The 26,250-nt window shown below is 43.7% G+C and overlaps 1 protein-coding gene across 1 annotated transcript in view; it reads right to left on the bottom strand.

Moving 5' to 3' along the window:
- Positions 1-14,689, bottom strand: part of lama4 (laminin, alpha 4) — a 30,958-nt gene extending 16,269 nt beyond the window's left edge. The window contains exons 1-14 of the mRNA XM_031861559.1: positions 14,109-14,689; positions 10,016-10,117; positions 9,766-9,893; positions 9,587-9,667; positions 8,915-9,129; positions 8,464-8,564; positions 7,806-7,986; positions 7,269-7,352; positions 6,988-7,139; positions 6,597-6,707; positions 5,480-5,591; positions 4,401-4,565; positions 3,435-3,628; positions 441-557 (exon numbers count right to left, since the gene is read on the bottom strand). Of these exons, the coding sequence (XP_031717419.1) occupies positions 441-557; positions 3,435-3,628; positions 4,401-4,565; positions 5,480-5,591; positions 6,597-6,707; positions 6,988-7,139; positions 7,269-7,352; positions 7,806-7,986; positions 8,464-8,564; positions 8,915-9,129; positions 9,587-9,667; positions 9,766-9,893; positions 10,016-10,117; positions 14,109-14,216 (1,851 nt within the window). The 5' untranslated portion in view covers positions 14,217-14,689. The remainder of the gene's footprint in view (positions 1-440; positions 558-3,434; positions 3,629-4,400; positions 4,566-5,479; positions 5,592-6,596; positions 6,708-6,987; positions 7,140-7,268; positions 7,353-7,805; positions 7,987-8,463; positions 8,565-8,914; positions 9,130-9,586; positions 9,668-9,765; positions 9,894-10,015; positions 10,118-14,108) is intronic.
- Between the last annotated feature and the right edge of the window lie 11,561 nt (positions 14,690-26,250).

The raw sequence follows: 26,250 nt of genomic DNA, 5'->3' as shown, positions 1-26,250 counted from the left end.
AAAGTGATTTTTTTTTTACTTTAGAGCCAAGCTAACATTGTTACTTCAGGATGATTGTAATTCACAGAGTAACTCAATACAGAGGTACTTGCCTAAAAAGGCAGAGCTGTTTGAGAACACAGCTTATTCAATCTCTGGCATCCACAAATTGCTTCCAAATCAAATTGGCTAGTTTTAGATACTGAGAGGGCTGCGTCTCAGGAATCCATTTCATGAATAAATTCAATGCAATCTCTGAGATACTGTGGCCCCATATCTCAGTCTATTAGATTATGAAACATAACCCCCCTCCCCACTCAGTGAGCCATAAAGAAAACCTGAGCATCTTTGGACACCAGGGACCCAGAGATTTTTTCCATTTTAACAACCGACCTCTGCTTATGAGACCACAATGGGTCCCTCCTGACCGTCATAGGTCCTCGCAGTCATATCGGCCTCACCTGCACCATGGCATCCACCTCAGCCACTGTCCTCTCTGTTTCAGAGATGGAGCCGCTGGCTATTCCCAGCGTATCGTTGACAGCGGCGTGGTCCTCTGTCAGCCTCTGCTGCTTCGCCTGGTGACACAAGGAAATAAACATGATCAAATGTAGCAACAATTCAAGCTTCAGAACTAGGATACACTAGAGATCCATATGAAATGAGAAGGGGGATCTCCACGTTGCAAATACAAGTTTGGGGCCTTGACCACCTTGAAACACTATCTTTGTCTGTCTTTTATTCTTGTCATTTAGGCAAAAACACTTTTTTCGGTTTCTTGCTGAGAGTGAGATAAGAAGATCGATGTCACTCTAACACCTGTGTGTTAAGTTTGGAGCTAGAACTGAGAGGCGATTAGCTTAGCTTAGCATGAAGACTGGAAGCAATGTGAAATAGCTAGCCTGGCTAGCCTGCTTCCAGTCTTTATGCTAAGCTAGGCTAATCACCTCCTGGTTCCAGCTCCTTATTCAACACACCAGCCTGGTCTCCTATAAAGTACGTTCCCATGCAATTAAACAACATTGTCAATTCTGTTCCGAAGGAAACGTATTTTCTCCCAAATTACGTTTTGTTTTTGATGTTTCACGAATACGTTTCTAATCATAGTCTGCAGAAGTCCGTGCAGGGACGAGGTCCGGGTGGGTCAAACAGACACAGGACTTTCACCCAGGAGCCTGTCGTTCATGTCCCGTGTGGAACCAAAAGTCAACATTTACTTATTGTAATTTACGTCCGTTACTTAAATAACATAACAGACGTACTTATTTTAAGCCAAACCATTACTAAATCCAACCAAGTAGTTTTGTTGCATTTTTGTTTTGATTTGATTAAATTGACCAGGCTAATCACGTGTTTAAAACTGCGACCGTAATCCGTGAGAAAATACGGTTCCCTTGACTCGTAATTGAGAATGCAGTTGTATGGGATTGTAGCTTCAAATTTAAGTTTGTATTTAACTTTTTTCTGCTGATTTGTGGGCTAACATTTTACTTGTATTACTAATTAATTCCCAAGCGGAAAAACTGTGATATTGGAGCGTCTTAGTGGCCTAGTTAACAATACAACCGTAACGTCCTCAATTCTATTCCAGTCTGGGACTTTTGTTGCATGTTTGGTCCCTCTCTTAATAAATAAATAAAAGATATAACTGCCCAGATATAGGTTAAGTAGCTTTTATAGTGATTACTATTATATAGTGCTTAATACTAATTTCATGTGGTTGTTGGAGATAATAGATTACAGTACCCACACCCCACCTTTAATGTGACTGCATGACAGAGTATGGCACAAGGGTGTGATCGTTTGATTGGCCGTGTGGTGGAAAGCCGGCAGTGTGCACACTGTGCAGCTGGTGTCGACCGGTCTGTGCTGAAGCTAGGAGGAACCCCGGATTAGTAGAGGCTCCATGTTTGGTTAGTGCACCATTCACGGCATTGATTTACAGCAGGGACCCTGATCATGGAGATCCCCACTCCTGATTACACTCGCGCAACTAAAAATACACAAACACAGGGCTGGGGAAATATTTCCATCTATGTCCACCCTGACGGGTTTGTTCTGCACTACTAGTACTACTACTACTACTACTACTACTACTACTACTACTACTATGTTATTCCCAAAAGTAAGTAAGATAATTAAGTAACTATTCTGCTGTTGGCCTACTATTCAACTATATTACGTCAATTGTGATTTATTAGTTGGGGATTTATAATTATGGCAGAATATCATGCATGGATTCAAATGGAGAAGATTTGTCAGTTTAACATTCATTCTGTCAACTCTACTCCAGCATAGTATGACAAAAATAGGTCTCCAGATTAGCAATGCTGTTTATGCCAGATTCCCAGCCTGCGTATGTATGTTTATGTAACTTAAAAATGGTAACATCGGACAATCTTTGCTTGTTTTTAGGGAGCAGGAGTGAAAATCTTTCATCCTCAACATTTGTTTGTTGTGTTCTGGCTTCAGAATGATGAAAGCCCGTTGGATACAAATTAGATACAAAGTAGGATGGAGCATCTACAGGGTGATTTACTTTTTTTCTTTGGCAACTATGATGTTTTTCCAAAGTGAAGTACAGATTTGTAGGCATGGCTTGAAAAATAGTGCATAGAGCTGCCGTTAATGGGAAACAAATTAACCATGGGGGGGGCCTCAAACCCCAATAGATTTGGGCTGAGCCCCAAATGTTTCCAATCTGCGTGAATGCACGACTACATATCTTTCTATATGCTGTATCTATATGATATATAGTATACAGCACTATATACTGAAGAACGTTTGCTGAGCAGTGTAAAAACTTTTCAGCGTTTTGGTTTTCACCCTCGGAGTTGGGATAAGATGAATCTTCTCTGTACAGTAATGATTCTTCTGTATCACAAGGGAATAAAGTAATTTTCTGTATGTAGGCTCTGGATTCTATCATGGGGAAAAACTAATTGTATTGCGGCATTGCTGCTCCCCCTGTGCGGGCCTCCTCCTAATGTAACAGCCCAAAGCTCTCACAGATGGTTTTGTGTTTCTGTTCTCGGCACTTAAATACCACCAGTAATAGACTTCTCTGACACGCCTGGCAGACAACAAGCAGAGCTCTCTCTCTCTCTCTCTCTCTCTCTCTCTCTCTCTCTCTCTCTCTCGGCCTTTAAGGACAAGCTCTACTTGTGTCTTTTCAGGCCAGGGAGGTGCCTCGTTGTGATTGAGCGCAACTCAACATTGTTTGTAACATTGTGAGAGGAGATAAAGCAGACGGCACTTAGAGGAGGAACTCCGTGCCAACACGCTACCTTACGACGGGGGGAGGAACGACTGTGGGCTCTTTAGCAGGACTGTCTACTAATGCATCCGTCCATACTGACAGATGCAGAAAGACAGAGTGTTGGAAGAGAGATAAGAGAGGGGAGTAGTGCTCAGCAGGAGCCCGATGGGGTGGTGGGGTGGTCATGGGAAATCACCTCATTCCTCCGGAATTTGAGGGTGCTGGCTCTGTTCATGTCCTCCGTCTCCTGGACGGTGCCGGCTGCTTTCTGCAGAAAGCCCTGAGCGTCCGACAGCTTGGCGGAGAAGCGGGACAGGATCTCCCTGACAGGTGGGAGGCGGCCGTCTATGACCATCAACTTCTTCTCCAACTGACGGGTACGCCTCAGCACTGGAAACACAACCCGGAAACACGAGGCATGAATGAATTTCAATGACTAACTACTAGTATTACTAGTTTGGTCTGCTGTAATTTATTTTAAGTGCTAATTGGTTGTGTTACTGTTACTGTGGGGGTTTTCCACAAGGACATTTTGGGTATCAGTTTTAATGCACCAATTTATGGTGGAAATGTCTTGATTAATGTGACACCAAATACAGGCGGCGGGTGACAATTTAAAGATCGTTTAATGTTATCTCTGTTGAGTCAGCCCAAATGTAGGCATAATTTACTCTTCTCTTCTCTTTTGTGTCTGTTCTTTGGGGAAGTAACCTGTTTAAATGTGCATGTGGGACCTATTCACCTCAGTGATACATTCATTCATTTGAACTAATGTATAAACCCTTTCACTTAAAGTCAGAATAACTGAAGCACACTCATCAGCTCTCGCCTCCTCCACGTCTGGCACTAGGTACGATATTTGCACGTGACGTGAGCTTTCAGATAGACCCTTACTTTTAGCCAATCAAATGCCAGCATGCTAGTTTGTCTCTCAGACGTACAGTAGCCTCTGGGAGGGCATTGGTAGGGATAATTCTGTCCTCCCAAAATATTGTTAGGGACATGTCCCCACCGTCCATATTCAAACTAGCGCTCTGTTATTTTGATACAATTTCGTGAGTGCGACTCATTGCCATAAGATAAAATAATCAGTATGTTGAGCCTGTCTCTGCCTGCGTTTGCTCTCTGGTAATTTTGAGAACTGCCGTAAATATCTCCTCACAGTCATGGGCTTCCGTGGACTCGTCAGTGGCGATGGGCTCCCGTGGGGACAGATCCAGTGTCCTCATCCAGGTCACCATTCCCTGGGCCTGCTCAGTGTTCCGCCTGGCCGCCTCTGGATCCACATCCTGGTGAACACTGTACAGCTCCCAGTCATGGATCATCTCTGTGCACAAACGTTAACACACACATATGAGTTAGGAACCTAAATACATATGTAAGTGACCCAGATTGCAAGTGCAGACTAAGAGGTCAAATGGTTTTATAAAATTCAGCACACTTAAGAGACTGTATATTTAGGGCCCTATCTTACACCCAGCGCAAACTGTCCCTGCTAGTTTCAGACGGTTGCAGTTGTTTTTTTCACGTTGTAAAAGTAGCAAATATACTTGCACCCATGGTCTTAAAATGAGGTGTGGTCAGGAGCTTTGTTGGCACATTGCTATCTTGAGGCAGCAGAAAGAGATTGTGCCATTGACCTAAAAAAACGTAGTCTAAAGTCAATGTGCACAGCATCCTGCTATTTAAATGGCACATTATTCAGATAGTAGGGCAGGTTCACAATGGATATTTTGAGGGTCAAACTCTCCATTTCCTGCATTCTGGGGACATTTCATGCACCAATTTATGGTGAAAATGTTTTTACACCTCACGTAGACCCCTTTCGTAAACCCCTCTGTGTGCGAGTGTAGACTTAGGCTACTTCCAGGTTCAGTATTTCTGCATAGTTGCAGATAAAAATCAGCTAATATTATTAGTATCATACTATTTGTAGAATGATATTCCAGTGGTGCCTGAGTAGGATTGTTTCTCACTCGTGTGACCCAAACATTTTATCTAATCTGATTCTCAGATTGCGCCATTTAACTAGCAAAGCTGGAGTTGGTCTGCCCTGATTGCGCTTGCGTTATGCACTTAAGGCCATGCGCTATAATGTGTTTAAAATGACTGTATGCACCCTGCAAAATCAACTCCCAAAGACAAGTCAGTAACTTTTTATTCTCTCCAGTAGGACAACTTCATGATTGCAGACAACGCATGAGACACTAATAGGACTAAAAGACCAGAGCCGCTTGGTACCTTCAATGCGTAGGTTGAGATCAGTGAGGTTTATGCTGAGCAGCTCAGCCAGGGTCAAGGTCTCCAGCGTGTCGGTATCCAGCTTGTTCCCCAGAGTTTTCACCACACTCTCCTGGAAAACCACCACACAAACTAATCAATGACACGTCGATCAGCGGGTGAAATCACTACTCGTCTATGTTATGTTGTGTAAATTATGCATCGGATCTGATTGGCATAATGTATAGAAGGGTATGGATATGAGGAAAAGCAGTTTGAAGCAACTTTAGTGGAATTATGAGTATAGTACAGTAGTTAATCTGATGCACAAGGTAAGAACTGATGCAAAATGTATTTCAATGCGGCAAATAACACTGAGAAGTTGCTCTGATGTCCTAAAACTGCTATAAAGCCGCATGTTCTAACATTATGTTCCACTTTCACAGAGGTAAATCTGAACCATCAGCCCTGGTCACAACTACAACACATTCATTCATTTTAAGATATTCATCCCTTTAAATACCAGTTTGTTTACATAATGCCACTCTTGGTTTTTTTATATGAAAAAAAACACAAAAATAAATTATTTTCTGTATATTAAATGGGATTATTTTTTGCAGTCTAAGATATGTCAATGATTAGCCACAACAATTATTTTGACGCATTCCATCAAACAATGCTCCATAATACAGCAGCAATACCTCCAATGGAAACTAGGAAATAGCATGTATTCACCGCTCTAGGGCAAACAAGGGAAAATGCTTCAAAACTACAATTTTGAAGCCGGGGCTCTGGATTGAAAGCCTGATATAATAGAACGCATGATTTTATACTGTCATGGCTGTGTGATCAAAATAGATTTTTGATGTGTTTTCAATTGGGACATTGAGTGTCTGTATATTGGCAACAATGTTTACTATAGACTTATTATAAGAGTGGGGTTTGGACTCCCCCACCCCCGTCTTCCAAAAAAAAACCTGACACCCTACCAAAATATATACCATATGCATTTATACATGCAAAGTGATTGAAAAATTGATAAAATGCACAATGGTTAAACTTCTTTAGCCTTTTAAATTCCAGAAACTTCACTTAAATGGTTGAAGTGATTTAAATGAAGGATGATGGCTTTGCTCACCGACTCTCCCAGCTGTTTGATGTCCACCACCACGGTGTCTGTGGCCTTCTCCAGCTCCCCAGTCTGGGGCTTCATCAGAGAGGACCTGTTTCTCCAGCCTTGAAACTGAGCCTAACAGCAAAGCAGATGAATTCATTCATCAGACCGGCTCATTGTGGTGTAAAGTACATGTCAAGGAAAAGGAAAGTTACACTGTTACACTGCTGATCTGTGCATCTGTGCGCAGCTCCACTAGCTAGTCGCTAACATTGTCTCTCATTTAGTGCTGGGGAGGTAATGTACAGTCCGAGCTGGTTTGCTAAAAACAGCTGCATGCTTAACTTGTCTTTTAATGCATGTTGTATTTTTCTTGCATCTACATCTGCATTTGTTCTTCCATGTGTGTCCGTACCTGCAGTTGTTGAGCGGTATAGTTGTAGTATTTGAGCCTGTCGTTGGCAGCAGCGCCGGTGGAGATGTTCAGCACTGCGACTTTCAGCTGGTCCAGCGTTTTATTGGACACCCGCAAGTCCCCGATCAGATGCCAAATGCACTCATCGCAACCTAAAAACCACAGAGAAATGCATTACAGCAGAGTTGCAATTATGCTATAACTTCAAACAGTTTTTGTCTTTTGCTCTTTTCCAAAATGCTGCAGTGGAGTCTCTGCTACGGGTTGTTAAGTCCACTTACTGATGTTGCACAGGTTGACTGTTGCAGCCTCTGGCAGGCACTCTCCTGTGTGCATATCACAGTGGCCGCTCTCACAGTCACACTCTGTGAAACCCCCACCCAAAAAAACAGATGCACTTCATCATCGAGTGTAAGCCAGAAAACCTACGTTTTTGATCAGCTGGAAACAGGTCAGTGCAGTTATCAAGCATACAGTATGTAAAGACCCACAGATGGGAATTTGGCTTGAGGCCTGCACATCTGTCTTGTGGCGTCTCTTGTGTGGGATTGTGTTTGCAGCTGTGTGTGCGTATATAGATTCGGGCCGCATGGTGATGTCAGCTAGCTCTCAGCAGAGAGTTTCCTGCCACAGGGTCGCCGCTCTCGGCAGATGCTGCTCTGACATCATGCGCACTACTGTGGTAGTAGGGTGTGGGAACATGAGCACTCAACGTAGCCTTTTCCTCTGGGAAAGTGTTATCTGCATTGAATATTTTGGCAAATGGTATTTTTTTTTTTTTCAGATTTGACATGCTATATGACGGACGGATAACTTACTCTGGCAGCCGGCGGGGCTGTAGTCCCAGTAGCCTGGGAGGCAGCGCTCGCAGTAACGACCTCCGGCCCCCGGGCGGCACGGACAGCTGTGGGTGAGGGGATGGCAGGTGGAGCGAATGGAAGCTGGCCCGCATTCGCACCTCCGGCAGCCCTGACAGCTGGAGAAACCAAAGTAGCCCTCCTAGATTACACGAGTGAAACAACACTGTTAGAGTCCGCTGTTAGAACATGGCTGCTCATGTTCATTCAGAAACATTGTGCATCAATTAAAGGAGGATTCCGGGTCTTATTTATATCAGACAGGTTGTCACAAACCTGTTTAGCCAAATTATAGGTACTATTTTATTTGGAAATTGAAATCAGGTGAGAGCACCACGTTGAGAAACCTGATTCAAATTTGTATCAGTCAATCTGTCTTCTCTCCTTAATTAATAATGCTACATAAATCATTTTGGCTAACTGTCTGACTGATCGTGTGTTTCTTGCCCCATTGATCTTCTTTTTAACTATATTGCTGCGATAATGTTAATATTACCGATAGGCATGAATGCCAAAACCATGAAAACAAACAAAAACCCACGCAGTTAAAAAACCTTTAACCTCCTGGATGTCTCCCAGAAGAAATGACGTAGGACCAGAGTCACGCGGTTCCTCTCACCTCACATTGGTCACAGAGTCGTCCGGTGACACCCGGCTTGCAGTGGCACACTCCTTTCCTGTCGTCGCATGAAGAGGTGCCGCATTCATTGCACTCGCACTCTGCGACAGACACAGGGCACATTCAACGATGAGAACGTTAGAGGTCAGATGATGTCACAAGGAGAGGGTTATTTTAGGACTTGCAGGGCCTCCAAAGAGGCATGCGGTAATCCTTGATCCTGACTTGTCACCTTGTCGTATCTTTTCCACTGAGCGGCTTCAGGATGACATACACACCACAAAGTACATTATATGCCAGCAGTAGAGTTGTTTAGCTTCCATAGAACATTAAGTAACAGCGATACCTTCACTGAAGCATAACTTTTGAGCAATGGAAGCTCCCCTGAACATCACGAGTCAAGCACGGATCAAACATATCTCGGGCGAACGAGTCAACTCGTCGCTCCCACCTCTGCAGTTCTTGGCGCTGATGGCGTCGCCGTAGAAACCCGGGGCACACCTCTCGCAGTTGGCGCCGGCGGTGTTTCCCCAGCAGTGCTGGCAGTGGCCCGTCACGTTGTGGCACTCGTTGAAGATCAGGTTGGGGTCGGAGTTGCTGTTGCAGTCGCATCGCTTACAGGAATTACCGATCGCCATGGGGTTGCCATAGAAGCCTGGAGCACACCTGGATGAGAAAGACAGCAGGTGAGCGACAATACCACTGCCTGTAACAATGGACAGCGTCATGAAAAATCCACCGATTCTCTTTGATTTTTCGGTGCATGCCAGGATTTCTTACGGGATGTTTTTGTTTTGTTTTCCATTATGACTTTAAAGGTGCTAAATTCTGTTTTCACCATTTGCGCTGTTAGCCTCTAGCCGACCGGCTCAGCCGTCGCCATGTTGAGAGCCGTGTGGAGGCAATCCCTACTATCATAGATATGTTCTGAATTTCAAATTTGGCATCTTAAAATGATCCACAGACAAGGCGCAACTTGTTCCGCTGACTGCTTGAATGCTTTTTATACTGTCATGAGGTTCTGCTTACCTCAGTCAGTAATCTGTAGTTTTGATTGACTGTGCACAGACGTTTGATTTATATAACTTCTTGACTGGTTGTTCAAAACCTCGTCAGCACTGACCTCTCACAGACATGTCCAGCGTAGCCCTCTTGGCACTTGCACCGCAGTGGGCCACCTCCTTTGTCACAGCGCACTGCGAAGCTGGCCGGGAAACACAGGGGGAAAGTATTGTCAGAGATTACCCGCCATTTGCCAACGCGCAGTCTTGCGTCTGCAGGATTATGAACAGACCGGCTTACTTATTGGAGGGCACGGAGAGGGGGCAGGCGCAGGGTCGGCAGGTGTGGCGTCCGTCCAGGCTGCGAGCCAGCATGTAGCCATGGTCACACATTTCACAGAAATCACCTGTACTGTGGTCCTTGCACTTCTGAAAGGGAGGATGTTAAAAGCAGTATTAAAAAGATCTACTGGTTATGGGTATGGAAATGAAGTGAACGGACGTGATTTGTTCACTCTGACACAGAGAGAATCAACGTGGGGGACACTTACTCTACAAACGCCAGTGATGTCGTCGCAGTAGTCCGCGTGGCCTTTGCAGTTACATGGCAGGCATATGTTTTGCTCACTCAGGAAAAATCCCTTTGCACACACCTGCAGTGGGAACAGAAAATACTCACTTACAAATGTACCAATCGCAAAGATTTTCATTGAAATAAATTGAAGTCGCTATATTTTGCCAAAGGAGGCAACACAATGGTGATACGAATTGGTTGTCTGCGGCAACATTCCAGGAAAAAAATTGTTAAAATTGCGTTTTCCATCACAAACCAGTCGTTGGTCTGCCAGAGAGGGTAGGCGATAAAGCTACATACTCGCTCTTCACTTACGTGTATGTGAAACAGCGATGATTTTTTCTTATCTCTGCTGCGTGTGCATGAAGCATCGGGGAAATCATTTTTTCATGCATTTTTTTTTGCGATTTTACTTCAGAAAATGTATTTAACACGACAAGCAGCGACGACACATTCCGAGCATTCGGCCTGTTCTGAACAGACATGTTGTCAACGGGCGCTGCACTAGTACCGCTAAAACACCTGAGTAACCTGCTGGAGGTAAGTCTAAGATGATTTCTGCACCAAGTGGGAGGAAAAGTTCACTGAATGGCAGCAGTTTCCTCCCATTTACAGAATGTCATTTTAAAACCTGCATCCTGTCTCACGTTTGTTCAACACGGTTTCTCGTGATGGTGTGATGTCAAGAGTTCAGAGCAGCGACGACCCCTCCCCACCCCACACACACACACACACACACACACACACACACACATACACACACACACACACAGGCCTTTGAACCTCTTTGAACATTTGAAGCAGCACCATTCAATGAGGCGTACAATAGCAGTCTGTAAGAAGTCCATAGTTTGACCTCCGTGTTCCACTTAGTTAGGCCGGACATTGCTGCATGCAGGATGGCCAGCAGACGGAACATTCCACAGACCAACAGTACTGTATGGCTACTTATGATTCACATTTTTCCTTTGATTTATTCACAGATGGGCTGTGAGACAAAGACATGCTTCTGTAGGCAGCTAATGCGAAACACCCCGTGAACAGCCGCACTGATTCTTCCTGCAGTCCGGCTTTCCCCTGACCCACAGTTCACATGCTGATACCAGACCCATGCATCACTACCACATAAACATTCAAGGTGTCAACCTTCCATGTAAACACATCCTGAAGAAATGCAGCTAATGATGCAAACGGGTTCCGTGCTCGAAGGAAAAAAAGATAAAAGTTCTGGCCCCAAATGGTAGTCCAAGCCATGAACCACAAGCTTATGGGAAAAGCACTAAGATGCTGAGCTACTGACCATTTGTAAAGCCTACTTTAAAGAGTTTTGAAGGACTTCAGGCCTGCTAGCTGTATGACAGTCTGTAATGGGTAAAACAGCTGCTGGAGCACAGGGCAGAGGGTTAAGGTTAGGGGAGACGCTGCAGATGGTCTTGAGGTAGGACACGGACTCAAAATTGAGAGGAATGCATCTCAGATATACAACCCAGCAGCTTGTGGACTAACATGTTTCTGCCCATGTTTAGATGACTGGATGTTGTAATCACTTGCCTTTGCGCCAGACCTAAAAGGAATATTTCATCATATGTTAGACCCATGGGGGGGGGGGGTTGAGCTGTAATACGAATACTGAATAGGGATTTCAAACATGATGGTTACTTTAATAAACCCCTAACTATCATGGGAATTAAACCAATTGATATTTGCAGCCGTCTGCCAACTGTGAGCACACTCAGTAATGTGAACTATTTCTGTGGCCCTCCCACAGTGGAGAACAAAGATGACATTCAACACGTTATATACAGCCACTCTCTGTTTCCACGTGAAGCCGTCTCGTCTCAGCATTTGTCAGTGTACTTCCTGTGCGTTGACTGGACGCTTAGGGGATACACCACGAGGCTCTATCTCTGCGAAACAGAGCCGAACAAATGCAGCTGGCAATCGAGCACAAAAACAGGATTTGGCTCTACAGCTGAGCGCTGTCCAAAGTCAACACACCCTCTGGTCATGTTGCTCCAACAACTGTGGCCGTGCCCACTCTCTGCAGTGTTTGTGGGGTCTCTGTGACGGTTGGATCTCTAGAATGATGTTTTATAAAGTTGACTTTTAAATGTGTGTGTGTGTGTTTTTATGTACATCTGGCCTGCCGACGGAGTTTTTCCCAGAGTGGGAGAATTATGTGGATTAAGTGTTAAAGCTTGAATCTCATTTCCGCTTTGCCTCGCAACTGGCTGCTGTATTTATATTGACCTTGAAGAGGGGTTCAGACGCTGGATTTAGTCACGCTAACTCCTCCGAACATCCTCAGGACGGGACAGATCCAGGGTCATGAGAATCTCATCCTAACTCAATAACTGCACACAGACAGTCTGGCTGCGGGGGCGAGGCCCCTTCTCCGGGGACCCTCAAATTCAGAAAACTCAGACATTGAGAAATAAACACGGTACAATTGAAAAATAAATTAAAGAAATGATTAAATAGAGCTGGTTTAACCCTGCCAAGTTTGGGGATTGACTACTTCTACATTCTCTATTTTCCCTGGATGTTTCTTTGTACAGATCAGCTTTGAACAAAGTCACCTGACAGCCAAGAATCAAGGCTCTCTGTTTCAGTTCTATGGGGCCAATGGACACAAATCAAGCAGCCACATAATTACAGTCACAGTGTAATGGAACATTTCTGTAAAAGGATAGAGTTGTAGTTTATCTACCGCCTGAAACCTTGTTCTACTTATTTTTTGTTTTTACGTGAAACGCCAGGGTATTTAAACTTTTTGCTTTCCACAAAATCAGTCAAAAGTTCAGGGAAAGAACGTGGTTATGGCAAATAAATTATGGTTACGGCAGTGGTCAGCAACTAATAGACATGGTTAAGTCTAGAATCGTCATCACTCCGTCATCATTAGACATTTGTGTAAAATTGTCCTAGTCAGCATATGGATTCTTGAGTTAAGGCCCAAACTATGTTTTCTCAGTGATTCAGTTCATCCTTGAGGCCATGTGAACGTTTGGGCCAAATTTGAAGAAATTCGTTGAAGCCTTTCCCTGAGATATCACAAAACCGGACGGATGTGAAGTCACAGTGACCTTTGACCTCCAAAATTGAATCAGTTCATCCTTAAGTCTAAGTGGACGCTTGTGCCAACTTTTTGGAAATAACCTCAATGGACCGAAAGGACGACTTGAAAACATTCAAGGTTGTCGCTGGCGCGGAGGCACAACACAAACTAAAGCTCAGGTGCAGATCTGTGACGGGACAAGAACTCCAGTTTCCTGCATGAAAGATGACCAACACGGCCAAACATCCCCGCATCCTCCACACACTTGTATCTGTTTACAGTGCGGACAAACAAACAGTGGGCTGAGAGGAATCACCACGCAGTCTCACGGTAAAGATGGTGATCATGATCGAATGATCAGATTGTGGGAAAGAAAATGGCAATAAAAGGGATTAGATATGATGAAAATCTTATCGATTATAACTTGAGAGCAAAACAGATGAACTCAGAACCAGAAAACATTTAAACATTTAAAGCAAATTGTCAGCCGAGTTTGGAAAGTTTGGCCCCTGATCTTATATCCTTTGTAGCATACTAAGCTAAGGGAACATTGGCAAGTTGTCCTGTACTGCTTCTCATGCCCTTACTGTCTATTGTGCTCTCTCTTTGTCTCCCTCTCTGGGTTGTTGCTCAACATTTGGCAGCTGGTTTCCATTAGGGAACTGCCAGGGAGGGGCAGGAGGGCCATGACAGCGGAGACAGTAACTCAGAGCCCATGTGAGCTTTAGCCTCGGGGTACATCTGATGACACAAACACACACATGCGTGAACACAAAGCAGGACCATTGTGAGGTCCCCAGAGACCCCTGCAGACTGCCATAACTGATCACTCCCAACACACACCCCAAACCTGCCTCATCTTTTACCGTTTTCACCTTAACATTTGTGTACACGATCATCAGCCTCACTAACATACATGTGCAGCGGGTAGAAAGGGTCAGACACTAAACGTAGCTGTGATAGCATGCACGGTTTTACCAGCCAAATTTAGATCAAACCAAATCTGTCTTACTTTTAGCAGCGACTGTTGCTGTTCCCCAAGCCTTGCGGCAGAAGCTGGATAGGCAATCCCTGACAGGATGCAGAGAAGGCAGAAGCAGGTCAGAGAGTCAGCAGCCATATTTGTGTGTTTGCCCAGTGGAGCACTAATCCTCCCTCTCTGTCCTTGTCTCTGTCAGTGTCTCCTGGCCGTAGGAAAGTCTCTGGGCAGCTCCTCTTGCTCGGCTGCACCCGTTGGCTTCGCTTCTCCCACTGCTGCCGACCTCCAGATGCAGCACCGCGTCTAGTTCCCGGCCCGGCCAGAGTCCTGTAAAACAAACTTGTGTGGACTTCCTCCCTTCCTCTCTTCCCCTCCCTCCCTGCCCTGATTCCTCTCCCCTAGCGGACTTGCCTCTCCCCTGAGCCTGTGCCTAAATCACATGCAGATGGGAAGGCTGGAAACGGAGAGAGAGAGAGAGTGAGAGGAGGAGTGAGAAAGAGAGAAAGAACGACGGAACAACAGAGCAACAGAGGGCTTCTGTCTCTTGAGCAGAAGGCAGGCAGACAGTGCACCCATCCAGACTGCATATCTCCCCCCCCCCCCTGACTGGCAGAGTCAGATTGAGCGTCTCCATTTGCAGGTCCGTGGCACCCTTTCACCTTGGCCTCAACAGGCTATCCCCCCCGCCATCTGCCCCCCTCCCCCAGGGGGTCTAAAGCTTCAACACTCACTCTGCACTCCGCAGGCAGAAAAGAAACAGCTGCTCTGATATCCCAGGCCCAGCTACACCTCACAGCCCCCAGACATGAGTGCTCTGTTTGTTGTCCAAGGTCAGACATTGTGTGAGGCCCTTAACAGGAAGAGTCTGAGCGGGACACTTCCAGCACAAAGGATGTATTGTCAGAGGCTTCAAAACAGTAGCTCCCCAAGATCTGATGAGTCGGATACTGTAAAGGCCACATGCGGAAACTGATGACGCTAACACGCAGGTCCACAGACGGCTGTGACTTCACCACAAAGACCATGTTGTAAGCAGTTCCAAATACATCCAAGTTATGTCGTGTAAGCCCATAGGACCATGTGGAAGTTATATGTCTCAAGTGACGAATAAACAGGTTGTCACATTCCAGTTTTGTATGGCGGAGATGCCATACAAGAGCAAAAAAAGTCTTCAGGCAGCTTCTGAACAGAACCTGGGTTCCTCAACTTTTGTGCAAGGAAAAATAACAACTTTTCCAGTTTTCAAAAGAGGATCAGACTACTTTTGAACAGATTTCTGGGAACAGCCTTGAAGCTTCAAGCCTCTTGGTTGGCGTTTCCCACCAACGAGGTCGACTGACATCTGAGAGCTGGTGTTGATGGGAGATGTGCTGTAAACCTCTGTGGTGCGGCACCGACTGGAACACATTTTTCCCCTTTTTCAACAAGCCCACATATCCTTGGTCATGTACCCTTCATTTAAGATGTCTGTCCCTTCAACACATGTAACTTTGGGAAGACACATTGTGCCATTATGTTTGTATTCCACTTTATAAGTTGAAGCTGGCAAGTTAGGTTACCGAGCGTCCTCTCGGAAAGTAGAAAGTGAACCTAGCTTGATAGCATTGATTCCCACAAGATGTTTCTTTAATTTGTGGTATTTCAAAACATGAGTCTTTAGTCAAGTCTCCATTGAAATGTATTGCAAATCTCAACTGAATTCCCAGAAAATAGGCAAAAGAAAATATGTAACTTGGGTACGTTGAAGGGCCCGTGTGTAGGATTTGGCGGCATCTAGTGGTGAGGTTGCAGATTGCAACCAACTAAAACTCCAAGCATGTGCCAAGCGTGTAAGAGAACTATGGTGGCTTACTTGAGGAAATGTTTGGTTTGTCCATTCTGGGCTACTGTAGAAACATGGCGGTGCAACGTAGCGGACTCCGTGAAGAGGACCCGCTCCCTATGAAGATGTAAATAGCTAATTCTAAGCTAACGAAAACCAAACACTTCTTATTTTTAGTTGAATACACATTAAAGAAAACATAATTATTAATATTGTATTCCATTTCTCCCAATAGATCCCCCTAAATGCTTATACACCAGTACGGTGCCATTAAACCATAGCAGAAGAAGAGGGCATGATGTCATGCAAGATGTCATAATTAAAAGAGTGCCAGCCAAACCCCAATTAGAGGAGAACCATTTCTAGTTACGTATTTCACGACTCAATATGAGGAACGTTACAGACTCCTCGTCAGCCCACACGGAGCTGATGTTTTCGTCTGACGTAATTTTTCATGTCTTCATGGAGCGGAACGGACGTTTAAGCATGTTTACCTCACATGATTCATATACGTCCAAATTTTGCTTTTTTGTTTCCATTGTACTTTGTCATGTTTTATTATCATAGAGAAAACAACTTTTCCACCTCAGCTAAGCGTAAAATTGTTTTGCTATGCTATTTTGATATTTATTTCAAATTTGTGGTGTTTGCTCCTGCTATTTTTTTATGTTTGAATTGAAGATGTCCATGAAAAATGCAACTATGAGCAACCCCTGCATACTCAGTATTCTGTTTGTCCCATATTATGCAGAAGAAAGGAGGTGTCTTTCCTTTTTGGGTCCAATTGTGGTGGTGGAAACTGACCAGACAGTTGAAACTCACAGTAATTAGTAGTCTTGTAAACTCTGCACTCCATACCCGAGCCCAGGATTTGAATGACATCACAAAGTAACATGGGAAGTGCTAAAATCACTTCTGTCTTGGCTTTGTTTGACTTAAAACATTAAAATGGTCAAAAGAAGGTTTTTTCTTGTAACTCCATTGGCTATAGGCCAATGAAAGCACTACCCTCTTTTATTTTGTATCCATACCCTTATATTACCTGCTTACGGTATGAAAGAACTGTGGTACCATAGCAAAGTTAATTGCTCCCTTGGGAGTAACTGTAGACTCGAGTTATGCACTTCTGAGTCCAACTTCATCCTTTATATAATACTTTTACGCAGCGTAAATGACACAAAGGCGGCACTAACCACCAGAAAGCTGATGTCAGGCTTTGCTGAACCACAATCTGTTTACTTCACCAGCTCGCTGAGACGGAGAGGATTTTTCCTTCTCCATGTTTGGCCCACTGCACATTGGTATTCTCGGCACAAGCATCGTGTAAACACCAGAGATCACTCACAGGCCAGGGTCCTATTCAACGATCGAGGAGGTTTCACAGCAGCAGCACTGTATTCTTAACGTCTTCACAAAGGGCCGGGTTTGTCCCGGGTGGTCTTCTTTGCCAACCTATTCAGCTAAGGCCATTCATGTGATCAAAGGCCACTGCTGGGTCTGGCAGCTGAGTGATACAGCAGGCATGGCACAGCGCAACGCTGCCCTCTGAGCCAAAAGCAACATGAAGAAATCCAGCCGCAGCACTGCAGGGTCAGTATCACAAGATAGTACCTAATACGGTACAGCAAGGCTTCGCCAAGACTACAGTGTGTCAATGACACTGACAATAATCTGCACATAAAAATGGTTGAACTGAAACCATATAGGGTACTTTTTAAAAGGATATACCCAGATTCCCCTGTGAGAGGTTCTACAGAGAACATTATATGGTGCAATGGTTCCACCCAGAACCCTCTCTGGAGGTTCTATCCAGAAGCTTTCCACGCCTGCTAACAAGAACCCACCCAGGGGGTTCTACAGAGAACCGTTTCATATTCCAAGGGCTTCATCTAGAACTCATCCAGGGGGTTTTACCAAGGAAATATGATCACAGCACTTATCAAAGTAATTGCTAAGATTTGGGAACACACTGGCATCTCTAAAAGCATCTGGAGAGAAATCAAAGGTGAACAGTAAAGCTGTCATATGTAAACATGCATCACAGCTGACAGGCCGACTTCCTGGGAACTAACTTTTGAGTTACATCCCCCCCCCTAACAGGAAAAGCAAGGAATGAATCACATCTCAAAACTTTTATTGCATGCTGTGCTGTAGCTTAGATCCCCCTCCTCATGATCAGAGCAGAAGGAGAGAGGCATGGCAGCCTCTCCTGAGAGGGCCGGGAGGTCAGAGAGGACAGCAGGTCAGACCTCGACCCGCGGTGTCCCCTTACACTCTCCACGCATACCACAGACAACTATAAGCTCTATCACAACAAACTACAACTCACTTTAATGATACTGAATGTCTGAATACAATTACATAATAATTACATTACCATACAATAGGAAGTATTGTTTGTGGAAATGGCATGTCTTGTCTAATGCAAAACTAAATAAGCGCTGGTTTGTTGCAACTCTTGTTTTGACCATCATTTCTATCAGCTATAAAAACACTGTACTCGTCAAAGTAATTGCTGAAATCTGGGCACCCAATGATGTTACTTAACAATGTCCAATTGAGCAACGGACACTAACTGTCAGACAGGTTGTAAACAAGCCAACCGTTGAGCCAGAACTAAACGCCTTTATGTGGCGGTAAAAGTAAGAGTGAGCAAACTCAAAGGCCGTGTTCAGACCTGCCAGTCACGATCCGATCACATGTGGGCAGCAATGAGTACGCTAGTTCACACCTGGCACTAAAATGCGTCTCCGTGCAAACCAACACGCACATCATTTCCGTTCGCAAAGACCAAGTGTGTTGTTGTTTTTCACCGGTGGGAGGCAGCAATGCACTTCCTGTGCCTAGTCTGCCGGAAATCAAACGAATAAGAAGAACTCAAAATATGCCGATGACGCAAAAAAATGACACCTTTGCAAATGAGTGGGGAGCCTCAGGCGTTGGTAACACGGAGGGATGCCAAACATCGTTCATTTGCACACTGCAACGATAAAAAGGATGTTTGCTTCAAATATCCAGGACCCCAGTGCTGTGCGTGCTGGCTCACCAACATGGCGTGCTAGAACACCCGAGTGGAATGAGGCCATCTTTAGTGTTACCGGCCCCGCCTGCTCCCACTCCTGCTATGACGAGTCAAAATGTCTGCAGTGAAAAAGGTTGACCACAAGGTGACAAATAAGATGATAGATAACATTTGATACTAGACACCTGGTAAAGAATGAATCATTTCCTGTGGTACTTAATATCTCATTTACAACCACACGATTTAGAACAAATGTCAAATTCCTGTAAGCATCCGATGGCGTAAACATTTGGATGCACGTCTTGTGTAGCTTCCTCTGTAATTCCCTCAAATCATTTTAAACGACATGGACAACTGCCACGGGTGTTTTCGAGGTGTGGGATCCGGTTACTCTTACTGTCCACTTAACAGGCTTCTTCACAATTCCTCCGTGTGTGAGTGGGCTCATCGGGTAGAAACGTCTCTGGGTCTTGGCAGTGAGAGTTGATTGGAAGCAGATGGAAGGAGGAGTGGGTGTGAGAGAGAGAAAGAGATTTAAAAAATATGGAGCAGGGGTCTGACTTGGTGGGAAAAATTGAATGATTCAATCTCCACTCACGTAAACTGTCCTCGCCGAAAACTGAAACTACCCGACGGATTAGAGCGCTACAAATCACATGTGTGAATGTTGGCAGGGGCCTGTGAGATTTGTTGTGTTTTGCTCCAAATAAAGTAAGTTTAGCTCATCAGGCCAGGCTCTTCCCAAGACAGGAACCCGAGGCCAAGAAATGAAATTGGTGGACCTCAGATTGCTAGATTTCAACAATTAAATGGAGTTTTAATTTAAATGTAATGCCGTCAGTCTGAGTGCCTGACCTAATGGCAAGTACAACTCGGTGGAGTAATGACACAAGCAAATGGGATTCTGTCATACATTGTGGAATTCTACTTGGACCTCGTAACAAGTAACGAGAAAAAGCTTCGATGGTCAAGTGTGTTTACGCACAATTTGACTCATATATATACAAGTAAGACATTTTTTAAAATAAAATAGAAATGTATCTAAAAACAACAATGGACAGCAACATAAAATGTCTATATACAAGTAAAACTGTTTTTAATGTTGTACATTTTAAAGAAATAGTTCAAGGGATCATTTCTGAGTGTCACCTCCATGTAGACACCAACAGTGTTTCATCAACCATGGCTGAAACAACCACTACTGCTGCTTTGTACATGTTGTCCAGAAATGCAGGGACACCAAATGCCGTCATGTCTGGGTTCACTGTATCGAGCACGCCACACGTTGTCGGTTAACTAGAGCGGCATGAACACAAAATAAACCGTGATTTAATTCCAATAAACGGATGAGAAGAAGGATGCTGAAATAACTACATAATGATGCCAATCTGTAAAAAGTGTGAATTCACTGTCATGTCTGTCCACAAGGGGACGAGCAAACGTCTTTTAAAATGCTTGTTCTCTAAATGGAGTTTGGATCGATCAGGGCTAGGCTATGCTAACATTGTAGCTGCTTCGTCAACACTCAAAATAATGTCATCTATAGGCATAAACAGCGATGTTATTTTTGTTGTTGTTCGTTTTTTACCATAGACAGTCTATGGTTTATACACATACATTAAAACAAATATGAGGTACTATCGTAGAGCTCTGGGTGCCCACACGGCCACAGTAATAATAATTATTATTATAATACTATCCTTTACCAGATTGGGAAGAGATTAAAATGAGATTTCTTTAAAACAGGGATTATGTGTTGAGAATGTTGAATTGCATATTTGAAAACATCCATATTACACTTATGACAGCATGTCGTAGCCCAGCTGTTGATGCAAACGGTGAATGTAAGCATTCACACAGCATCCTCTGCAGCACAGACCGGGCCAAGTACAGCTGCGGTGTCTCCACACAATCTGCCGTAGCTGTGATATACATTACAGTCAGCTGCTCCGAGACTCAGAGGACTCACTAACAAGTGTTCCATACCTCTCTCATGCATCCAGCGGCAGAGAGTAAGTGCAGCACATCTCACCGCTTAAATCAGAGCTCCATCTGTTTTGGACCTGGACCCAGTTTTCTCATTATTTCTCACCATGCTTGGTGAACAAAAATAATTGAGTAGTTGCATTGCTGGTTGCATTATATATATTGTGACCGTACATTCAATGCAACAATAAGAAATGCATGGTTTAATTATGGCTTATTTTCAAAGCTTTGGCCATTGTTTCTATCGGTCATGACAACATCATACTCACCACAGTAATTGTTAAGATCTGTGACAACAACATTACCAACGAAAAGGGGGCTGATGGGACAAGATGTTAATAAGCTGAAAGTTTAGCCAGATGTCTAAACCGTTTTATTTCTAGGTTCAACTGAGTAATAATCCCTCACTGCACATGAAAACTGTGTACATATAAAACTACAGTCAAAGTGAACCACTTGTGTTCCTTTCTGCATCTGACTTTTTCTTTAAAGCTGAGTTTTCAAATCCCAGAAATGGAATTGGTCGGCACGATGGTACGACAACTAACAGAAATGATGGCCACAACTATGAAAACAGCAATTATATGTTACTAAAATACTTAGTTGGGAAAAGTGGCCTTTTTCACTAAAGACATTACACTTAAAATAACAAACCTCATGACTGCAATGCAATTGTGAGACAGAATATTGTTTAGAATAAGTGCTAAACATGCAAACAAACACTGCAGGCAGTTCAGCCCAATCAGAGCACAGAGCAGCGTTCAGACGATCATCTGAACATTGCAGCTAAATGTCCAAGAGATTTTTGATCCTGTTCCTTAAACAACATGCCAGGTTGGCTGCCTTTCTCAGAATCAGAATCAGAACCGTTTATTGCCAAGGAAGTTTGCACCTACAAGGAATTTGTCGTGGCGGGTGGTGCGTAATATTTAACAATAAACAATAACATTAAACGATCAACAACAATCAACACAGTGCAAGAAATAGAAACATATTAAAATTTACAATAAAATATAAAATAAAGTGCACAACAAAACAGATAACAGGACTGTAAAACAAGTGAAGTGGAAGTGAAATGTTAAAAGTGACGAGTGTGTTTAAATAAAATGTGTTTAAATAAAGAAACAGGGATTCTAAACTGCTGATGTTACAATATGAGAAAACACAGAGGAGCAGTCAATCCGGTATGGTTGGATATATATTCACCTCAAAGATTGTGTAATTTTAAACTAATTCATGTGAATGAAACCCATCAAAACATTTATTAAACATATTTTTATGAATAGTAATCTGCACATTCTAAATTTATGTCCGAAATAAAAATCCTATGAATCCCCTGATTCGAGTGAAACACTGTGAAATTTCTTAAAATCAAACCAATTAAGAGCTCACATTCCACTAATAATGTGGTCAGTAGTACTTGTCGTATCCTTTCCTTGGATTTCCTGTTGACGTTTGCATGTCCTTCCTTTGACTAGTGGGTGCTGATGCTAACTTTTTTTGCCAATCATTTAATTTGTTCAAACAAATGCATCTGGAAAGATAAGTTACTCGAGACTGACTTATCACTGAGTTGTCCTAAAAGATGTGAATACCAACAGGCCTACTTAAATCCCACAAGCTTGGACAGCGATCTTAAAGGCCAGAATCCTGCCACGCTCAGCCTGTTACGCTTCATGAAACCACTCAGAAAACAGGAAGCGGTCCATCGGCACAACACTCAACATGTCGAGGTGAGAGAGGATGTGTTCGGCTGGCTGAGCGTTCCTCCGCCTCAGTGTTAAGAATTACACGACAGATAGCAGTGTGGACGCTGAACAGATACGTGTAGAGCTGAGGGGAACAGGCCCCCCCCCCCCCCCACACACACACACACCTCAACACTGTGAGAACTGTGTCCTGTGATCAGACACACTGTGCAAACTGACAGCCACACACTGCATAATGCATGGACTCACTCACACAGTGGAAACACACATCTGGAAAAAAGACACTGTGAGTGCTAATGTTATAATCCAACTGAACTGTAACTATGAGTGCACCCTACTGGCCAAACCGTGAAAGGCAACTCATTTTAAAGCAGCTCATTCGCTGCTTTTTAATACAGGTAAGTGTTAACCTGTTAGGCCCTGGCCCTGATTTTAGATGAACAAAAAAAAATCTAAAATCTAAAATCACAATCCATCAGGAATCCTCAACCATGAGGCTTATATGCATCATACTTCTGGTCTCCTTTGAAAGGTAAGAAGCTAAGGAGTAAGAATCATTTACGTCTATATATCATATATCTATATCATTCCTGAGTAAATGGAGATACCATAAGGGGGAAAAAAGATTTTTAATCCTTGCCTAGTATATAATATTAAAATTTCAAAGGCAATATCACCATTATAACCAATATCCCATGGATAGTGATGCAGTCAAATCTCTTTCACTACTCATCACTACAACTGGTACTGTGAATTTGATGAAAAAACACTAACATACAACAGTCATGGTGAACTTTATAAGGATATGCTCAGGCAGTCTCCATTTTTGGTCATGTTTACTGTTTCAATGTTGATTGTTTTACTTAAAAAAACTATTTCATATTTCTATATAGGCATGTTACAAATAACATGAATCTCCCTAAAACATTAAAATAGGAATAAACACATATAAAACATTGATTGAGAATGCCAGGCCCCACAGGGCTCAATGAGATAACTACAAGCTGAACAGAATGCTATAAGGCATGTTGGTGTAATTGCTGCGAACAGCCAGAACAGCCTACAGCGCAAATCAGCCTAGCTTGACTAAGATGGCTCACTGTGACTTCCCATTGGCCCAAGCTTTACTGTACAACCGTAAGTAACTAAAATCTGCCTTGGTGAAATATTTTGGCAAGAACATGGATTTGTGTTGCTGTGACTGCTTTGTTCTCCCGTTTATAGCAGGCGCTATGTCTTTCGGGTCGAGGTGTATCAGAACGTTCGGAATTTATAGTTCCTAGTGATACCAAACATGATATTGTAGATATGACTATCAAGGATCAAGGATCGTTTGAACACGCACCCACAAAAATGTCAGCAGGTTTACCAAAAAAAGGGGTCTATTTTCAATTCATCCTTTGCTAAGCCCCCCCATGCTGCTACTCTGCCAAGCTGTTTGAGCCACCACGGAGCCCACACTGTCACTAACTCACTGAATGAATATCACTGAGCATAGCATTAGTTTAGACAGGCCATGAAGTCAAGCTCAGCTCATCATCAGCTACAACAATATGTGTTTGAAGGGTATATACAGGATGTCAAACTGATTCAGCAGTGAAGACGGGTTAAAAAGACAAAGACAGAAGCAGCATGTGTCTACATTCAGTACACCTTCAGTAGCTAGCATAGCATAGGAGTGCTAACGCTAGTTGATGTGCTAACGTACTCTGCTAATGTTGGCTCCACAAGTTTTTACTTAGAAACGTAACGTTTAAAAAAATGTACATCTCCTCATAACCTCTCTGGCTAACAAGTATCATCTGAACCCATTGCATCTATGAAGCACAGATAGTCATAGGAGCTGGCTGAATCTATGCTTTCATTGGCTAGTCTGCGTTGCAGGGGCGGGACTTAACAAAGGGTCAATTGGTATTTTGGTCGTGTTTTGTTTGTGCCAAGCAAATATTCTATTTGTGCCGGTCACTAAATTGAGAGAGACAAACAGAAACTCTCAGTGTGAAAGAAACAAGAGAATCAGAGAGACAGAGAGACAGAGCAGAAGAGTTGTGTCATGAATCAACAGGATTTGGTCACAGCAGAGTCTGACATCAGAGGGCTTCGGTCTCCAGAGAGGACTCTGTCTACCTGCTGTCCATCCTCGCTGCTTTGATGCTGTGAACACAAGACAATCCCTGAGAGGAATCCAGGCAGCATCACATCCTGTCAGACAGACAAATGTCCCTGTGAGACAGCCTCACCTACCCGTCACCCCGTCCACCCACCTCCAAAAGAAGACAAATTACATTCATTCACTTTTCCTGGCTCTGTATCTCTGCCACAAGCTTCATTCATCTCTGCTTTTATGCTGCGAGACTGGCCTGCAGGAATTTGGGGCGGCAAATGCACTTCACTAATTGGTTGCGCACTCAGTCCAGATGCTGTCAGCTTCCAGTCTAACACAAAGCGGTAAATTGCTTTCCATTTCTCCTCCGGGGCAGCAAGGACAGCTCTGTCCGCCGAATGAAAACACCTGCGCTCCATGCTGAGTCCCTCTGACACATCCGAGTTCATTCCGAGCTCATTATTATCACACACTGAAATTGCAGACTGGAGACTGGAGGACATCGCATAGACAAGGAGAGGACAAAACAACAGAGGCGGAATATCAATACAGTCATTTACGCATCCTTTTCATCTACTTTTTTCCAAATTGTGAGACTTTTAAATGAATAAAGTGGTTAAATATTAAGGATAATACTATAAGTGGCTTTTGTTCCAGGAGTAAGGTGGGAAGATTTATACCACTTTCATGTCTGCGCGTTAAGTGCAGAGCTGGAGTCAGGACCTGGTTAGCCTAGCGTAGCATAAAGATAGGAAAACTAACCTAAACCATGTCCAGCGCTGTAATTACAGGATAACTTTCGTATTTTTCAACCTGGACCATATTTTCCCATGTTTTTGTGTCAAGTGACACATGGGGACAACAACAATTTCTGAATTAGGTCCAGTATTGAAGGAGAACACTGCAAACGGCAGCTGCTAAACAGGATGCAATGGCATCGCTCTGGGCAATAACAAACAGAACAGACGAAGCGAAAGCTAAAGAAAACATTTTATTTCTCTCATTTCCTTTCCATAATGTTGTCAGACACTTATAACAGCAATATGAGCCTGTCAGTGGACCCACATTGGCGGTGAGGAGCTGCCTCCAGCGATGACATTGCAGCCCATTTAGCAGCGGCTGCAGTGCTCGCACTCAATACTCCACCAATTTCAAACCACACTATCATTATTCACACGTAAATAAATGGGGAAAAGGGGCCTAGGCTGAAAAATAAAGAAAGGTACCCTTTAAAAGCACAAACCAGAGTGTGGTCTATTCCCTCAGCCAGTGTATCAGCATGTATTCTAGTATAATAATATATGGATTAAGTAAAATGAGGACACAAAAAGCTCAGAGCTCAGATCTCCGTAAAATCCTACACCTGCTGTCTGGTCTTGAACATGTCCACCAAAATAATCCTTGGTGGGCAGGCACCACAAGCAGCTGTTTTCAACAAAAGACCAACTGTACACTTCCTATCCAGCACCAAACAGCAGAAAGACACAGTTAGAGACAAGCTGGTGAACATAGTGGAGCATTTAGCAGCTAAA

This window comes from Anarrhichthys ocellatus, unplaced genomic scaffold, assembly GCF_004355925.1.
Source record: "Anarrhichthys ocellatus isolate YVR2014 unplaced genomic scaffold, GSC_Weel_1.0 scaffold25, whole genome shotgun sequence".
NCBI lineage: Eukaryota > Metazoa > Chordata > Actinopteri > Perciformes > Anarhichadidae > Anarrhichthys > Anarrhichthys ocellatus.
Note: the sequence above shows the minus strand (reverse complement) of the source record. Positions and strands in the feature narration are given on the sequence as shown.